The sequence below is a fragment of the Nicotiana tomentosiformis genome, chromosome 4 (assembly GCF_000390325.3).
Source record: "Nicotiana tomentosiformis chromosome 4, ASM39032v3, whole genome shotgun sequence".
NCBI classification, from domain to species: domain Eukaryota; kingdom Viridiplantae; phylum Streptophyta; class Magnoliopsida; order Solanales; family Solanaceae; genus Nicotiana; species Nicotiana tomentosiformis.
The window spans coordinates 4,655,813-4,672,938 of NC_090815.1; the positions used below are offsets into that span (position 1 = coordinate 4,655,813).

The 17,126-nt window shown below is 37.5% G+C and overlaps 1 protein-coding gene across 1 annotated transcript; it reads left to right on the plus strand.

Annotated features, from left to right (window-relative positions):
• The first annotated feature begins 2,167 nt into the window (after positions 1-2,167).
• LOC104104569 (uncharacterized) lies at positions 2,168-2,776 on the plus strand. The gene has a single exon (XM_033658287.2). It carries the CDS (start codon positions 2,168-2,170, stop codon positions 2,528-2,530), a length of 363 nt encoding a protein of 120 aa, XP_033514178.1. The 3' UTR covers positions 2,531-2,776.
• The last annotated feature ends 14,350 nt before the right edge of the window (positions 2,777-17,126 follow it).

Sequence of the window (17,126 nt, forward strand, 5' to 3'; positions counted from 1 at the left end):
TATGTTGTTATTGTTGTTGAAAAATGAATTTTTACAAAAACACCAAAACCAACCTTAAATTGATTACCAAAGTGGAGAAACAAAACAACTAAATAGTTCAGAAATTATAGTATTAAAGAAGATCCCAACGTCCTCAAAATAAGGTTAAAAGTGGTGGCCTTATAAAGTGAGTACTTGGATCTAGGCCATAATAATAGCCGGTCATACTATAAATTCAGAATTAATTTCAATTTAGACAACCTAAAATTTTCTAAGAAGAATTGATCCAATTAGCCGTCCACTCAACTACTTAAACTAAAAATAGCCGGCGAAGATTTAATATATGCATAATTTATGTATTATATATATATATATAATTGTGTATAATTAATATATAATCTATGTATATGACCCGAAAAAATAAACAATGAATATGTCCGACTATTTGTGTGAAAACCTATTTCGAATATACTAGTAAGCTAAATGAAGAAAATCCCAAACCTTGCAACTAAACTGAAATATTCACATTTTTTATTGATGACATTTCTTTTACCATATTAATTATTATTGCAAAAGTGTACATGAAAATCCAAAATTTCTTATAAAAACTAATATAAACATAGTTAAGAGTATGGATATCTGCTCTGTGTCATTCAGCTCAAAATCTGTACTAATTTTTGACATTAATCAGAGTTATATATTCCATTGCAATACATTATAATTGTATTTAAACAAGGGTAACAAAGATATTATCCTAATCCTAACTTTCAAAAAGACAAAAAGAAAAGGTGCATATGTTCAGGGCCCACTAAACTGTTTGAAGGCAACATATTTTCAAAAATGAATCCTAATTTCTGATCTTTCTTCAGCTTTATTACAACACAGCAAGTCCCCTCTTCATTATTATTTTCCCCCATTAGGGCCAGTCTTGAAGTTGTAGAAATACTAAAATTATTTTCATGTGATCTATAAGTTACGGGTCCGAACCGTGAAGTAACGATAAAATTGTCTCTATATAATCTACAGGTCATGAGTTCGAGCCGTAGAAGTAGCCGCTAATGCTTGCATTAGGTTAGACTGCCTACATAACATCTCTTACGATACAAACCTTTTTCGGACCCTGCATAAATACGAAGTAATTTGTGCACCAAACTATATTCTTTTAGGAGCCGGTCTTGCATGATGTATTATTCCTATGTCTTATTTCATGTGACATTATTATTTTAAAACAGCTTAAAACAAGGATATATTAATCTTTCTGGAAAGTATTTTATAATAACATTCTCATTTTTTATTTAATGACATAATTTATTGGAACTAATTTAATACAAAAGATCATTTTTTTAAATCTCCTAGTTAGGCAGTCACTCGGACTCGGGTTCAACTGATTAGGCAATATCTTAGGTCTAAACGGGATGTAAAAAATAAAAAGATTCGTCACAACATTCATTTAAAAGAATAACTTCAATACTTTGAATATATTTAACTTACACATATATATAAAAAAATCTTACAATTTATTTCTAAAACTTTGACTATTTCAACTTTCACCCACAAATTTTTACTATCTGCCGTCAAATAAAGTTGCTTCTGTGTGACCTATAAGTAACGGGTTTAAGCAGTCACTAATGCTAGTATTATGATAGACTGTCTACATCACACTCCTTGAGGTATGACCCTTCCCCGAATCCTACATGAACGCGGGGCGTTTTGTGCACCGAACTGCCTTTTTTTTTTCTTAAACTATATGCTAGCTTTAGTGTTTTACTATCTCAACTTTCACCCACAGGAAGAGGAGTTTTGGAACAACGGTCAAATTATCTCCATGTAACCTAAAAGTCACGGGATCAAACTGTGACATCATAGTAAGCTGCCTACATCATACGGTCCTTCCTCGGATATGAGCAAATAAAGAATACGTACACCGGCCTCTCCTTTTAACTTTCACCCACAAATTTTTACTATCTACCATCAACCAACCATATATACTTTTAAAAAAACGATTTTCTTTTTCCAACTCAGCCCTCTCTAACACTCTAATAAACTCTCCAAGTACAACCCACGACTCCTCTCAAATTCATTTTCACTCTCTCTTTCAACCCTTGTCATCCATATTTTTCACCTCAACTTAAAAAACTTCATTTTGTCATAGTTTCAAGAACTTAAAAAAAAAAATTTCAAAAAAAAGATGGAGAATGAGAAAGAACTGCCACCACTAGTGGAAGCGCCGCCGGTGGCGGTGGTAATGGTGGAGGAAAACCACTCAACACATACATCTATAGAAACACTGTTAGTTGTATTAGCAGTGATAACAATACTTGGTGTTATTGCTGGTATAATTGCTAGGTTATGTGGTGGTAGACATTTTAGTGGTTCAGGTGAAGATGATATTGAAGGTTGGGTTGAGAGGAAATGCAGAAGTTGCATTGATGGTGGTGTTTCAACTGCTCCGCCGCCGCCGCCGCCACAAGAAGAAGCTAAACCACCACCACCACCACCACCAGCAGCTGAAGCTACCACTACAACAGCAACAGAAGAAGTAAAGAAGTAAGAGAGAAATAGAAAATAGTTGTAGTAATATAATTCCATTTTAGGGTAGCTGTAACTAGTAACTATTCTTGAGGCTTCACTCTTTTTTCTTTCTTTATTTTTTACCGTGGTATTTTAATGAGTTTGTTTGCGTGCGTCTCGATTATTCAGTCGGTACTTGTTATCTTGGTCAGTACAAATATCATATAACTTTGTTCACCAAATTTTAAATAGATAAAAGAAATCATCTATCATTTTTTTCTTTCTATATTTTTATTTTAGAAGGAAAACCTGATAAATGTGACAAGGAGGTCACGGGTTCGAGCCGTGTAAACATGTTCTTTGCAGAAATGCAGGATAAGACTGCGTACAATAGACCCTTATGATCCGACACTTCTCTGGACCCTGCGCATATCGGAAGCTTAGTGCAACGGGCTGTCATATATTTTTTATTTATTTTTGAAATTGTGTTTGGTTTGTGGCTTGAGGGGTGATGGGGTGGGAGGTTTCTAACCAGGTAGAAAGTTGGTTGACTATAAATTTCTTTTTTCTTTTCTTCCATGTGAAGTGAAAACAGATTTCTTTTTTGTTTAAGGATTGAGTATTGTCTACTGAAAGGGTTTATGATATTTAATGTTAGTAGTAATATTCATTTTTTTCTTATATATATATATATATATACTAGTAGTTTCTGTACCTTTTTGTCTTGTTTATTTCGTAGTAACGTTTTCTTAACTATGGGATTTAGAACTTGCAATTTCTAATGAAACTTTGCGTCCCTTACTCAAGTGTTGATTTTGTTTTGATACTTAAGCAAGTTCATTATCTACAATAATGAACTTATTGTAGATCATTGTATATACTTCAATTGAGAAAAATGTGAAAATTTATTCAAAAAGATTTATACTTTATGAAATATTCGACCACTAAAAGAAATATTTACATTATCACGTCATCTCTACCAGGAGGACTCAAAATTTAAATTTTATAGATTCAACCTTTTAAGTTTTTTAAGATTGAACCTTTCATATTTTTAAACTTATGCGTTCATATCTACTATTTGTTGCAATTTTAGTAAATTTTTACACATAAATATTATATTTCACATCAAAAGTATTAGATTCAGATGAACCCGATGTTAAGTCTAGGCTTGCCTCTGATCTTTACTTGTTATAGATGGTAATCTGATTTACGTTCAAAATTATAAATTCCGCATTTTAAAGAAGAATTAGTATAACTTGATAATATAAAAATTATATTTTAAACTCGTCTGAATAATTATGTAAGTTTTACCATAAAGTTACCTCTTAATGATGAAAACTCCTTTTATGTCTGGTAGAATCCAACCGTTGGTTCACCTATAGTAATTATTCTCTTTGCATACAAATTTTGCTACTTTAACCCTTTTTGGCACTCTTTCATCAAAGGTTTTTGAGACAACACCCGTTGCCTATAATCTGAGCTTTTTCAACTAAAAAGAAATTTGGAGGACAAAGCATAGGGACACTAATGGCACTTTATTGTCCTTTTGATGGATCCCATGACATCCAAAGTAAGGACTAATCATCAAATTCCATAGAATATGCCAATCATTCTGCCTCTCAAGAGATTTCTTTAGCTTAAGGTCTATCGAAAACGGTACTCTATACTTCCAGGGTAGAGGTAAGGCTACATACATCCTACCCTCCCCAGACCCCATTTGTAGGAATACACCGGGTTGTGACTTGTGATAGTGTGCTTCTCTCTCTCGATCAATCGAGAGGGAGAGGGAGAGGGAGAGGGGGGAGGGGGAGGGGGAGGGGGAGAGGGGGAGTCTGCTTCTCCCTAGACCCCACTGTGGGAATACACTGGGTTGTGATAGTCTGCTTCTCTCTCGATCGAGAGGGAGAGAGGGGGAAGGGGAGAGGGAGAGACCAATCACTTGCTTATTAGCCAGCTTGGGGTTTCGCGTGGCTAAAAGTCAACCAATAAAAGAGCTCAAATTATTTTTTCTTTTTAGTTACCTGAATATTCAATTCATTATTTAAGCATTACAACAAATTCTTGAACAAAATATCATAGTAAGACGGTTAAATCAAGCGACATGGACAATAAGGATTCAAATATACGATTTTAGTCGCCTCTTGAGCTCAGAGACCTGAACAATTTGCTGACCTAATATGAAAGCAAACTACAAACTATCCAAACCACCACATCTCCACTTGGCCACAATCCCTATATATTAGCTTGACTTTACCCTCACAGGTTTTCGATATCCTGCCAATTCGTTTCGATAACACGTTCATAAAACTACAAAAAACAGAAGGATACCTGGGGGAAATGATAAGCCGAAGACATGAAATATACTAGGCTTAGGAGGCGGCGGCAATCCCTGTAACATTGGAAAGTACCAAAGAAAGTCAGAAACAGGAGAATTTCCAAGGGCATGCAGTATTACATGAGCACTAAAGTGAACTCCTTTCCTAATGCAGATAATTCTTTCTTCATAAGGAAAATATAGAAAGGCGTCATTCTACCAACCAGCTTGATTTCAGAACAAGGAACTATAACAACTGCACTAATAGTTCAAGGCTGGTGTTGAGAAGTTTACCAATTGGATCAGCCCTTTGAAGGCTAATAAAACAACCTATGGGAACAAAAGTGTGGAGAACAAGCGGATTTACTTGACAAATAGGAAGAGTGAGAGACGCGACAACTGTTAATATTACACAACTAAATATTTATTCATAATATGTGGGGAACGAGTTCCTCAACAAGAATTAAATTCAGTCGAAATGCCCGCGATTATCTGACCATATGATAAGCTACAGATGCAACCCTCACAAATAGGAGTGGCAAACATGCGGGTCGGGTCGGATATAATTCGGGTCGAAAACGGGGTAATAAAATGGATAAATTATCCGCCCCGACCTATATTTAATAAGGATAAAAAATGGGTCAACCAACGGATATGGGTAACCATATTATCCATGAGTTCTTGAATATGATCACTTTTGGGAGAATTGCTTGTCTCTCAAACTTGAGGAACCCCCAATTTGAGGCTTTGCAAATGTAAAAGTTAAACCCATTGGTAAAAATGGATAATATGGTTCTTATCCATATTTGACCCGTTTTTAAAAAGTTCATTATCCAACCCATTTTTTAGTGGATAATATGGGTGGTTAACTGTTTTCTTTTAACCATTTTGCCACCACTACTCACAAATATATCATGCCGTAACAAGTCAAATTCTGATAGTACATCACATGTTCATACTTTAGGTTAGATCATTACCAAGATACTGAAGTGAAGCTCCTGATAACTTTCTACTACTTTTTGACAGTTATTTCAGGGTTGTAACTATTGCTGCCACAGCATGCTTGCTTTTACTTTCCAACTTATTATACCAAGTTGCATAGGAATTATTTCTTTGATAGATTTAGTATTTTCAATTCTTCGTAGTTTGTTCTACGAAGTGGCTCCAATACGAGTTCTGAGAATTGAGAGTTACAGTCTTGACTCGAGTAGAAAAAGTGTCGATGAACATTTATTTCTAGCACTTCAGCTAGCCTTCCAGATGCATACTCATTAACAAATGTAATAATAATTTTACATTATACACTGCGAGTCTAAGAAGGAGGTGAAATAAGGTCCCATAGGGTGTGCATTACTGAAAGTAACCTAGATTATTCCCATACTTAGAACAAGGCTCATTTAAGAGTTTTATCGTAATGAAGTAGCAGCTTAGATTATTCCTATACTAAGAGCAACAAGAAGGTTCATGAAGTGTTTTATCCTAATGAGGCGGTGGCATGTCTTTATTGTTGACAGAGACAAGGACTAGCACCATTACACAAGAAAAAGATCGAGGTTAAGATTATTAGCACCAAACATGACAGTTGGATAGTATTTAGAGTCGAAAACGAGAATGACAGAGGGAAACATGAAAAGCTATAAACAAAGGGATTTCATACCTCAAAGTGGTCTGAAAAGCTTCAGCCAATAGCTTTAGCAATAAAGGTGGAATTGCCTGTAGAAAGCAGCTACAACTTCAGCATTAACTGCGTTAAATGTTTCTTAACAGCCAAATAAATTAATAACAGGGGAGTTGGACTTTTACATACCCAACAAAGGAAAAATAGTTCCTCAAGTTCTTAATGAAGTTGGGACACTAACTTTATCATCTAAAAGGTTCTCGACATTAGGTTATGTCTTGATAATGTTAGGGGGTATATGCGCAAGCAGACCTCCAGGTTTCCTGGGGTGGGTGGGTGGGGAGGGGCATATAGCTAAGAAGTTGGCAGAGGTAAAAAAGCATAAAGCATCGTAGCGATGTTCACTCACCATTCTCATCTATAATCGCACTGACAATTTGATCAAGCATAACTATGTTCTAAAGTATAGCAAAGTTTGCTCCAAACATCTTTTAAAATTCGAGAATTCTACAGTAGGTCAACTTTGTTCGGTTCTAAAGAGCTACTTAATTATACATAGGAGAATCAAAAGCTTTTACATACATTTAATAAGAAAGGGGATGCCAACTATGATTTTGACTATTTATGAGACATGGGAGAACACTATGGCCTACATGTATATAAATCGTAAAATTTAGTACGTAAAATTTCTCCTCGACGGTATGCTACCTTGTGCACCAAAACCTGATAACACTTCAAGATTACGAGTCTCCATTCTCCACTTTGTTCAGACTTCAGATATATCATCAGCATGCAATCTATTCCTTAGATATACCAAAGATAATTCCAAAGTGGCTGCTTCTCCTCAAACATTTATGAATCTAGAATAGCAGGACGTATCCAGACAGGTTTTACATTTGGACGGGCTCTTGTTTCAGAAGAAACTCCTTCAAATGAGCCATCCGTATGTGGAAGTGTTGAAGGAAACCCAAAGTCTGCCAAGTAACAAAAAACAGAATACGATAATACTGACATAAAAATGTTAAGAAGCAGAAGCTCAAAAATAGCAGGTCAGTAACAAGACGATTTTATCAAAGATGAGTATGAAATCATTTACCAAGCAATCCTATCGTCGGGTTTTAGAAACATATCCTTTTCCTGCAATAGAGCTTACTAATCGTAATCGGTAAAATAATTCAAATTAGTTTCATCTACGGTTTCGTGGATGCACTAGTAAGCTAACTTAATCTTCTAGAGTTCGAATTTATAGATACATACATCATAACAGTCAATAAAAGAACAATTTCCAGAAATTACATTATCAAAATCTTCCTAGCTTCTTCTAAAAGCAAATTTGGATTCAAGATTTGGTAATTAAATTGAAGCAGTTAATAAGGTTCCAAAATCTGCACACATCCACACAAAAAAACAAGAAATAATTCATGGAACAGGATAAGAATCACTCAAAGGGTTAATCAATCTAGGGTTCTAAGGAAAAAAACAATTTCACCGACTCAAAAACATCACTGAAATCTTGAAAATCGGTGAAAGTGCTCCAGCTCCAGCGCCGGAGAAGTACCCGATCAATGACCCGTTCCGTTTTCCAACTCAGATGAATGGAGGTCCACTCACCAGTTGATAATATTTTCCATGCCATTAGAGGAAAATCACAAGCCTGACAAATGTGTCTTTTTCAAGAAAGCGATATGACATTTTTTTCACATACAGGGCATTCTTTTGTAAATGAAATGACAACAATTTATCTAAACACCAGGAAATACTGTATTCTTTCTTTTAGAGATAGTCACACATATTTGTCAGGTTTGTGATTCTCCTTACATATAACATGAATGATTATCATTTGATGAGACGGACCACCATTTCTAGCATCTTCTAAGAAAGAAAAAGGAACGAGATTGATCGATCTGAAAAAAACTAAACACATGTGTTAGGATATGAATCTTTCACCATTTATAACCAACCAGAAAGTGTGATATGATGAAGTGTTTTCACTTGGTAATAAATGCATCAGATTATTAGTAATCAGATCTAGTGAGGCAATATCATAGCAATTCTGGTATGCAATTGATGCATACGTAGATGCAATCATACTTCTGTCGCTCATTTCCATCTACACATCTTATTTTCATAGTAAGATTCTATAGTAGGATAAGTTTTATTCCATTCTAAATATCTACTTATACATAAGAGTATCCATACTTCAACATATATCTAATAAGAAAAGGCACGTCAATATAGCTTTTACTATTTCTGAGACATGAGAGCCCACTATCGCCTTAATGTATTGACAAGAAATAAACTGGTAGAATCACACAATACTTCTCCCCAACAGGACGCTACACTCTGCACCATAACAGGTATAACAGCTAATTAAACAAGCCGATTTCAGCAAATATGAAAAGTAATCAACAACTACGAAATCCTATCATGAAACTTTAATAACCTTTCACTTTCCTGCAACATAACTTGATAATCCTTTGGAATCATAATGGAATTGAAAATAAAAAGTTCAAAACTTTGGGAAATGAATGAAACTAATCATTACAAGACTGAAGAAATCACCAGTAAGCTATAGCATAAAAGAAGTAAAAACTAATTAAAAGTGAACACTAAAGAAGCCCTAGTTAAATGCTTCTCACAGCTCACAGTTATTTACTTTATTATTAAAATCAGAAATGCTTGTTAAACTCAACAGCACACAGAAAAAAACTAAATTTTGAAGGAAAAATTTATCAGCAAATTTAGTTTTACTTAAAGAAAAAAATTAGTCCAATCAATTAAGAACAGACTTAGCAACATGCTCTTAATGGTCTATTAGTTACAGCAATTTAGGGTTCAAATTTTGGGATTTAAACTGAAGCAGCTTACTAGGGTTTCAAAAAGCTGAGACATAGTCACAAAAAATCAACAAGATTTAATTCGAAGGGTTAATCAATTTAGGGGTTTGAATAAAAAGAACAATTTTATTCAAAAATCATCACCGGAAACCTGAAAAAACGGCGAAAGATTGCCGGCGCCGGAAAAGTATCCGATCATATACTCGTTTCTTTATCCGACTCAGACGCATGGAGATTCAGTTACCGATTGATACTATTTTCTATGCCATGGAAGGAGAATCACAAGCCTGACAAATATGTCACTTTCCAAAAACGGAAAGAACATGTCTCTTTTTTAAGAAAGAGTAACTTTATTAAAAGAAACGCGAAACTTATTTGGCAGATTTGTAATTCTACTTCTGCTGCTTGACAAGAAAATTGTATCAGTTGATAAGACGGACCACCATTTCTAGCATCTAAGCAGGAAAAAGAAACAAGGATTGATCATTAAATAATTTTCTAACATGAAATGGATAGAATTTGATTGTTTTATTTATAATGGTTCAATCAAGAGGATTGCGGTGGGTGGACGAGACTTGTAGTAAACTCTCGAAAGTACAATTAATAAATGGATATTTTTATTTTTGAAAAATAATAACAACGATCCAACAAAATTTCACTAGTTGAGTTTGAGGAGTATAGTGTACGCTGACCTTACCTCTATCCGAAGAAGTAGAGAGGTTATTTTCGAAAACCCTCGGCTCATATTTCTATTTTTGAAAAGTAAATTCTTATATTAGCTAGTGGCCTTAATTGTTATGTTGGGTCGGTTGCGTTTCTCTACCTTCATAATATACACTACCTACCTCAACTCCATTAGTGAGAATATATTGAATATATTATTATTGTTCAGTTATTTGCGTTTCCCCAACTCCATCTATAAGAATATACTAAATATGTTATTGTTGTTCACTTGTTTGTGTTGATTTCATAGATTATCATTCAACTTTCCCTATTATTTTATTAAACTAAAATAGCTATACTATTTTTGTAACATAAAAATCACCCGATTTTTCTTAAATATTATAAAAAAATCACTAAATTATTTTTTATAACAAAATAATTATTCAACCTTGCCTAAGAACCATAAAAAATCACAAAAAATAATAACTCAACTTTACTAAAGTATCATATAAATGTCTCTTTTGTTTCTCCTAATGACCTTTTGTGATATTTACGCCAAAATAAAGTGCATTTTTTATTACTAAAAATGGTAACTTTTGTAATGTTTAGGTAAAATTGAGCACTTTTTTATTTATAAAATGATAGTTTAATAACCTTAATGTAACAAAGTGAAAGTTGAGTGACTATCTATAAAATTAACTTTCAGTTGGTTAATTTAAAAGAAATTGTACCACACTAGTTTTTCAACATGTTTATTATATACAATCAAAATCAAAATAATGCATACATCCGGGCGAATGGGTCCGAATCGCCTAAAATTTTGCCAACCCACAAAAAAACCTAAGGAATAATAGTCATTGCTTCACCATGACCGTTCCTCAATTTTTGGCATTTTATGACCATAAAACTGAAATTTCGCCTGATTCCCAAATTTTTTTATACTATAGCCCATGCCATCTGCATGCATCCGGGCAACCGGACCCGAATCGCCCAAAATTTTGTTGGCCCATCTAAAACGACCTAAGAAATAATAATCATCGCCTTGCCATGACCGTTCTTCGTTTTTTGGCGTTTTAGGGCTATAAAACTGGAATTTCGCCCGATTTCTAGATTTTCATATGCTGCCCACACCATTTGCATGCACCCGGGTGACCAGACACGAATCGCCTAAAATTTTGAAAGCCTATAAAAAATGACTTATGCAACAATAGTCATCGCTTTGCCATGACCGTTCCTTCATTTTTTGGTGTTTTAGGGCCATAAAATTGGAATTCCGCTCTATTTTCAAATTTTTGTGTCTATAACCCACGCTATATGTAGGCATCCGGCCGACCAGACCTGAATCGCCTAAAATTTTGCCGGCTCATAAAAAATGACCTAAGGAACAATAGTCATCGTTTCGCCATGACCGTTCCTCGTTTTTTGGCGCGAGGGGTCATACCTTCCCGGCCGCTTAGTTTCATAAGTCTAAATGATTTGGGGCACACAGTTTTGAAAGTAGCCCTAGAAAGATCATTGCTAAGAGGAGAGCAGTGAATTTCTCACTAATCAGGTGCTATCATCGTATTATAATGATTATTCTGACGTCAGTGCAGGCGAGACAACCAATAATCCTAAAGTGAATTAACCTTGTCTGCGCTACCACATTAAGACGTGTTTCCAGAACGAATAAGATACAGGTTGAGAAGGAGGAGTTAGCAAAGTTAGACAAGAATGGAATAGGCATAGGAGCAATCTTCAATGAACTTCCATTAACACTTCAGATTGATCTTGAGGAAGAACATCTCATGGATCTCTCATTGGGGAAAAGCGACACTCGACATCTATTAAACAAGACCAAGAACAAAGCCATACCATGCCCTCGGGAGAAAATAATGATGATTGTCATGAATGCTGCCCTCGAGAACATGTACAAGAACGTCTTTGCCGATTCCTATCAACATGGTGCATCTCTTAGTAGAGGGGCGTAAAAAGTGGCCCAAACTGAGAAGTGTTGCATCCCCTTGAAATGAGTGCATGTACATCACACCTCCTACAGTGGTTGCCAAAGCTCCCAGTAAACTTGAAATAGGCCATGGACTTGGATCTACCAAATGATAAGAATGCCTCTGAGATTCAATCATAAACCACTTTGCCTCAGTTCTATGTAAACCCCCTTCACCCCCACCCCCTAAAGTAGTAAAGTAAATAAGGGCTCTTTGGGGTCTAAACACATGTTAGCTGTAGGAAGTATGGTTCCAAAAGTGACTTCGGTTCGCCAGGCTCAACTCCTCACTTTACGTTAACGAACCTACATGTCAGGTCGGGGCTCTCAGTGGACATAGAGCATGTCCCCCTCCTGACGTTTTATTACCTACAAACCAAAATACATACATTAGATCTCCCTGAAAGGAGAAGGAAGGCCAAAATGCCAATATACGTCTATTATTGAATTCACCCAACCCCTTACTCATTATACAACTTCGACAATAAGATACAGACCCCTTCCAGCGGAAGCATCGAATAGAGAAGAGAGGTGGCTCGACAGGGTAGGAATAGGAAATCGTCAAGGATGACTTCTTTGTTGGCAGAACGAAGGGCTAAATAGCGAGAGTGATTCTTTGAGCCGGTCTGGATTTCCAACGTGTCGGGAAACAGGTCGAGATAGATGACTACACTTTTTCCTCCTTTTCCTTACCGGTAGGGCAATATTCTTTTATGGACTTCGCCTCTCTCCCCCCTCCCCCCCCCCGAGGAAACTAGAGAACTAAGACCCTTTCTAATCCATTCATTTTTGCAAGCAGGGAGGATCCAGAGTGTTACCCCCTCCTATTCTAGGTTTTTCCTCGCCCCATAAGCACCCAACCTTCCTTTTGCTCTTCCTTCGGTTTGACTCCACGAACGCGCCACTTAGGATCCCTACTCATATTCCAAAGGCGCTACTTCAATTCAAGCGCAAGCCCCCCCTTCTATCTCCCCCTTCTATTTCAGAACTTAAAAAAGCTATAAACAAAGTACCAAAGTGGTTGCGGGTACGATACGCTTTGGTTACCGGTGAAGGCAATACGCACTTGATAATACACCGACCGTAAATCAAACTTCGTGAAGTATCGTGCTCCACTCAACTGATCGAAAAGGTATGCAATAGGCATAAGGTACTTGTTCTGATGGTCACTTTGTTCAGTGCTCTATAATCAATGCAAAACCTTAAACTGCCAACATGCTTCTTCTGAAACAGAACCGGCACTCCGAACGTTTAGAGTTCTTGGTAAATTCCACCATAGTAGGAGAGAATGAAGGACAAAATATTGGAAAACTAAAAAGAAAGCCAGGGCGTCCAATAGATGAAGTCTACCTTTGTAATGTCAGGCTGAAAAATGGGGGATAATACTAAGCCCTAAAGTCATCTGCTTTCTCGCCGGTCGCAGAAAGTCTTTTAAGAAAAAGGCTTCCCTAAATTTTTGTGGCATCCGGATCGGGGTACCCCGGTACAACGAAGACTGGCCCCTTTGTTTCGGGGTACCACCGTTGTCACAGAGCATGGGAAGGATGCGCTACGATTACCCTGCTTGGAGGCATCTGGAGGCTCACGCAGCACAGCCGGCGAGTAGAGCCAAGCCCAACTATCTCGCAAGATTCTTCGATTGCATACCTATCAGTAGTAGGAGATCCTGTTCCCACTCGAGAGCTTGTAGTTGTCAATCTGGAAGATCTCTAAGGTGGAGTTGATCCCACAGATGCTCATCTTAGGAAGCCGTAATATGATAAACATAAGTATGTATGTCCATGTGAGGCCGGCGATATAGATGAAATGTATACCCGTCCGTGGTAGGAATCGATCAAGGGCTACTTTTAGGCTTTACTAAGAGAATTCATAATTCCCGGCTCTTAGTCATCGCTCTATGAAGGAGTGGGCGAATAAAGATCCGGAAAAGGCAGCGCCCTTTTTTGTTGGGTTAGAACGAGTATGAAGTCAAGGAGGAAGAAGATAGGGAAGAAAGAATATAGTAATATTTACCTTTCCCAGCTCTCAGAAATGGAGAAGGAATCAAAAATCTAGTGAACCCCTCAAACTCCGTAGGTAATTCGAGACAATTCAAGAAGAATAAGATAAGATAAACGTGATGAGCAAAGAGGTATATATCACACTCATTCACAAGCGCAAGATGAAGCATCCGCCTGAACGGGGAGAGGATTTACCTAAAACAAATATAGGCGTGTCAGGAAACAATGTGAAGTCACCCCTATTTTGTTGTCCAGGGAGATGTTGACTAATGACCTAAAAAATGCATGACGTTTGGGAAGCATGTGCTATACTATACTAGTCGTAGGGCGCTAGCTCTTGACTAATATAATTTTGTTGTTGTCACGACAGGCGTAGAGCAGTGCCCTATTGGTCTAATTTTTGCTTCCCCTTGGTATCGGTAAAAAGGCTGGTAAGCGCTTCCCGAATAGATTCCTTTGTCTTCCCCGGACACCGAACAAATGGAACCATGCTTCACGTGTCATAGTAAGACCACCCCTCTATAAGCTTTTCCTATAGCTCTGATGAACCTCTTTCCGCCCGTTCTCTAGAGTTCAAGAACGTATTTTTGCCTATCCCTTATTTGTCGATTAAGTCTGTTTTCCGCTAAAGACAGCATGAAAAGCACCTAAATTGTAATACGTAAGAGGAAGGATGACTAAGCAATCCCCATTATAGTGACTCCTTCCATGTTTTCCCCGAATTTCATCAGTTCCAGGCTCAAGTGCATGTTCATCCATCTTCATTCCAAACAAAGGTGAACATCTCCATTGAGTGACTGTAACTACTATAGTTTACAGTCAATAGTTCTTAACCAACCTTTTTTTATTAATTAATATTAATTAATTCATTATTATATTATGTCTTTGCCAAATACCAATACATAGGTGATTCGCCATAGTCTAATCGATTGAGGAGGACTAACTAGTGAAACACTCCGCCTGTAGAGTACGGTTGCTAGACTGAAACTCAAAGGAATTGATGGGGGCCTGCACAAGTGGTGGAGCATGTGGTTTAATTCGATAAAATACGCAAAGCCTTACCAGCCGAAAGCCTATTAGTTAGTATTAGTAAAAAAAAACCTAGTTAAGAGGTCTGTAGTTGTCGTAATCGCTCATTGGTCTTCACCTCAAGTGCTTTCTTCAATGAGTCCAAGTCTGCCTTCATGGATAAGAAATCAAGGACTTGTCGGTAGATCAGCTAGCTCGCGCTCTAGTCTTTCATTGCATCCCCATCCATATATTTATGCACAGGGGCATCTAAATTTGAATCTATAGAATCTATTGGGGAATCCCCATCCGCACCTAAATTGGCTAAATCTAGTATAGTGGGTCTTGTTCTGATACGGGAAAAAATCCCAACTCTCTCTTCTGTGGATACGCTATCCCTTCCAGCTATGGTATGGGGAAGGGGAGGTGAGATTTGACCGACCAGTATTCGCGCAGGTGCTTTTGACCTTGACCTAGGACGTGATTCGTATGTGATGCTCTTATCGGATTAGGTGCTTTGGCAGCGCTTTTTCGCTTTCTCTTCGCTCTGGACAGGAGCGCTAGTGGACACGGGGAGGGAGCAGACGAAGCTTCCACAAGTCTCTTATCCTAAGTTTCTTTCTTTACATAAATCAAGTTCTTCGATAGGACCATCCCGTGAGAATGCTGACACGAGTAACGAGAAATCCTGTGAAAAACACGATCGCCTGCCAGTGGAAGGTTTTAGGGCCATAAAACTAGAATTCCGCCCGATTCCTATATTTTTTCATGATATACAACCCACGCCATGTGCATACATCCAAGAAATCGGACCAGAGTCGCCTAAAGTTTTGCAAACCTATCAAAAACGACCTATGCAACAATAGTCATCGCGCCGCCATGAAATTTCCTATTTTTTGGTGTTTTAGGGCCATAAAATTAAAATTTCGCCTGATTCCCTAATTTTCGTGTGCTATAACCCACGCTATCTACCTGCATCCGAGCGACCGGACCCGAATCGCCTAAAATTTTGTCTGCCCATAAAATCGACCTAAGGAACAATAGTCATCGCTTCGCCATTTTCCGCTAGATTCTCATATTTTCGTGTGCTATATAGCCCACGCCATCTACATGCATCCGGGCGACTAGACCCGAATCACCTAAAATATTTTTGGCCCATAAAAAATGACCTAAAGAATAATAGTCATCACTTCGCCATGACCGTTTTACTTTTTCTAACGTTTTAGGGCCACAAAACTGGAATTCAACCTGATTCCCATATTTTCGTGTGCTATGGCCCACGCCATTTGCATGCATCCAGGAAAACGGATGCTGGCCCATCAAAAACTTCCTAAGGAATAATAGTCATCGCTTCATCATGACCGTTCCGTATGTTTTGCTATTTTAGGACCACAAAACTGGAATTCCGCCTGATGCCCAGATTTTCGTGTGCTATAATCCACGCCATATGCATGTATCTGGGTGACCAGATCTGAATTGCCTAAAACTTTTTCGGCTCATCAAAAATGACCTAAGGAACAGTAATCATTGCTTTGCCTTGACCGTTTGTAGTTTTTTGGAATTTTAGGGCCATAAAATTGAAATTCTATCACATTCCCTCATTTTCGTATGTTATAGCCCTGCCATCTGCATGCATCCGGGCATTCGGACCCGAATCGTCTAAAATTTTATCGGCCCACAAAAAAAGACTTAAGGAACAATAGTCATTGCTTCTCCATGACCGTTTCTCAATTTTTGGTATTTTAGGGCAATAAAACTGGAATTCTGTCTGATTGCCAAATTTTCGTGTGCTATAGATCACGCCATTTGCATGCATCCGGGCAACAGGAACCGAATCGTCTAAAAACTTTTCGGCCCGTAAAAAGCGACCAAAGAAACAATATTCATCGCTTAGCCATGACAGTTCCTCGTTTTTGGAGTTTTAGGGCCATAAAACTGGAATACCGCCCCATTCCCAGATTTTTCTGTGTTAGCCCACATCATCTGCATGGGCCGGGCGACCAGACCCAGTTCGCCTAAAATTTTCCAGGCCCATAAAAAATGACCTAAACAATAATAGTCATCACCTCGCCATGAATGTTCCTATCTTTTTTGGCGTTTTAGGGTCATAAACTGGAATTCCGTCTGATTCCCAGATTTTTGTGTGTATAGCCTACGTCATCTGCATGGGCATGGGCCATCGGACCCGGATCGCCTAAAAATTTTTTGGCCC

Bases quoted from the DNA above. Each gene is read 5' to 3' on its own strand.
- LOC104104569 (XM_033658287.2), top strand. From the start codon at position 2,168: ATGGAGAATGAGAAAGAACTGCCACCACTAGTGGAAGCGCCGCCGGTG.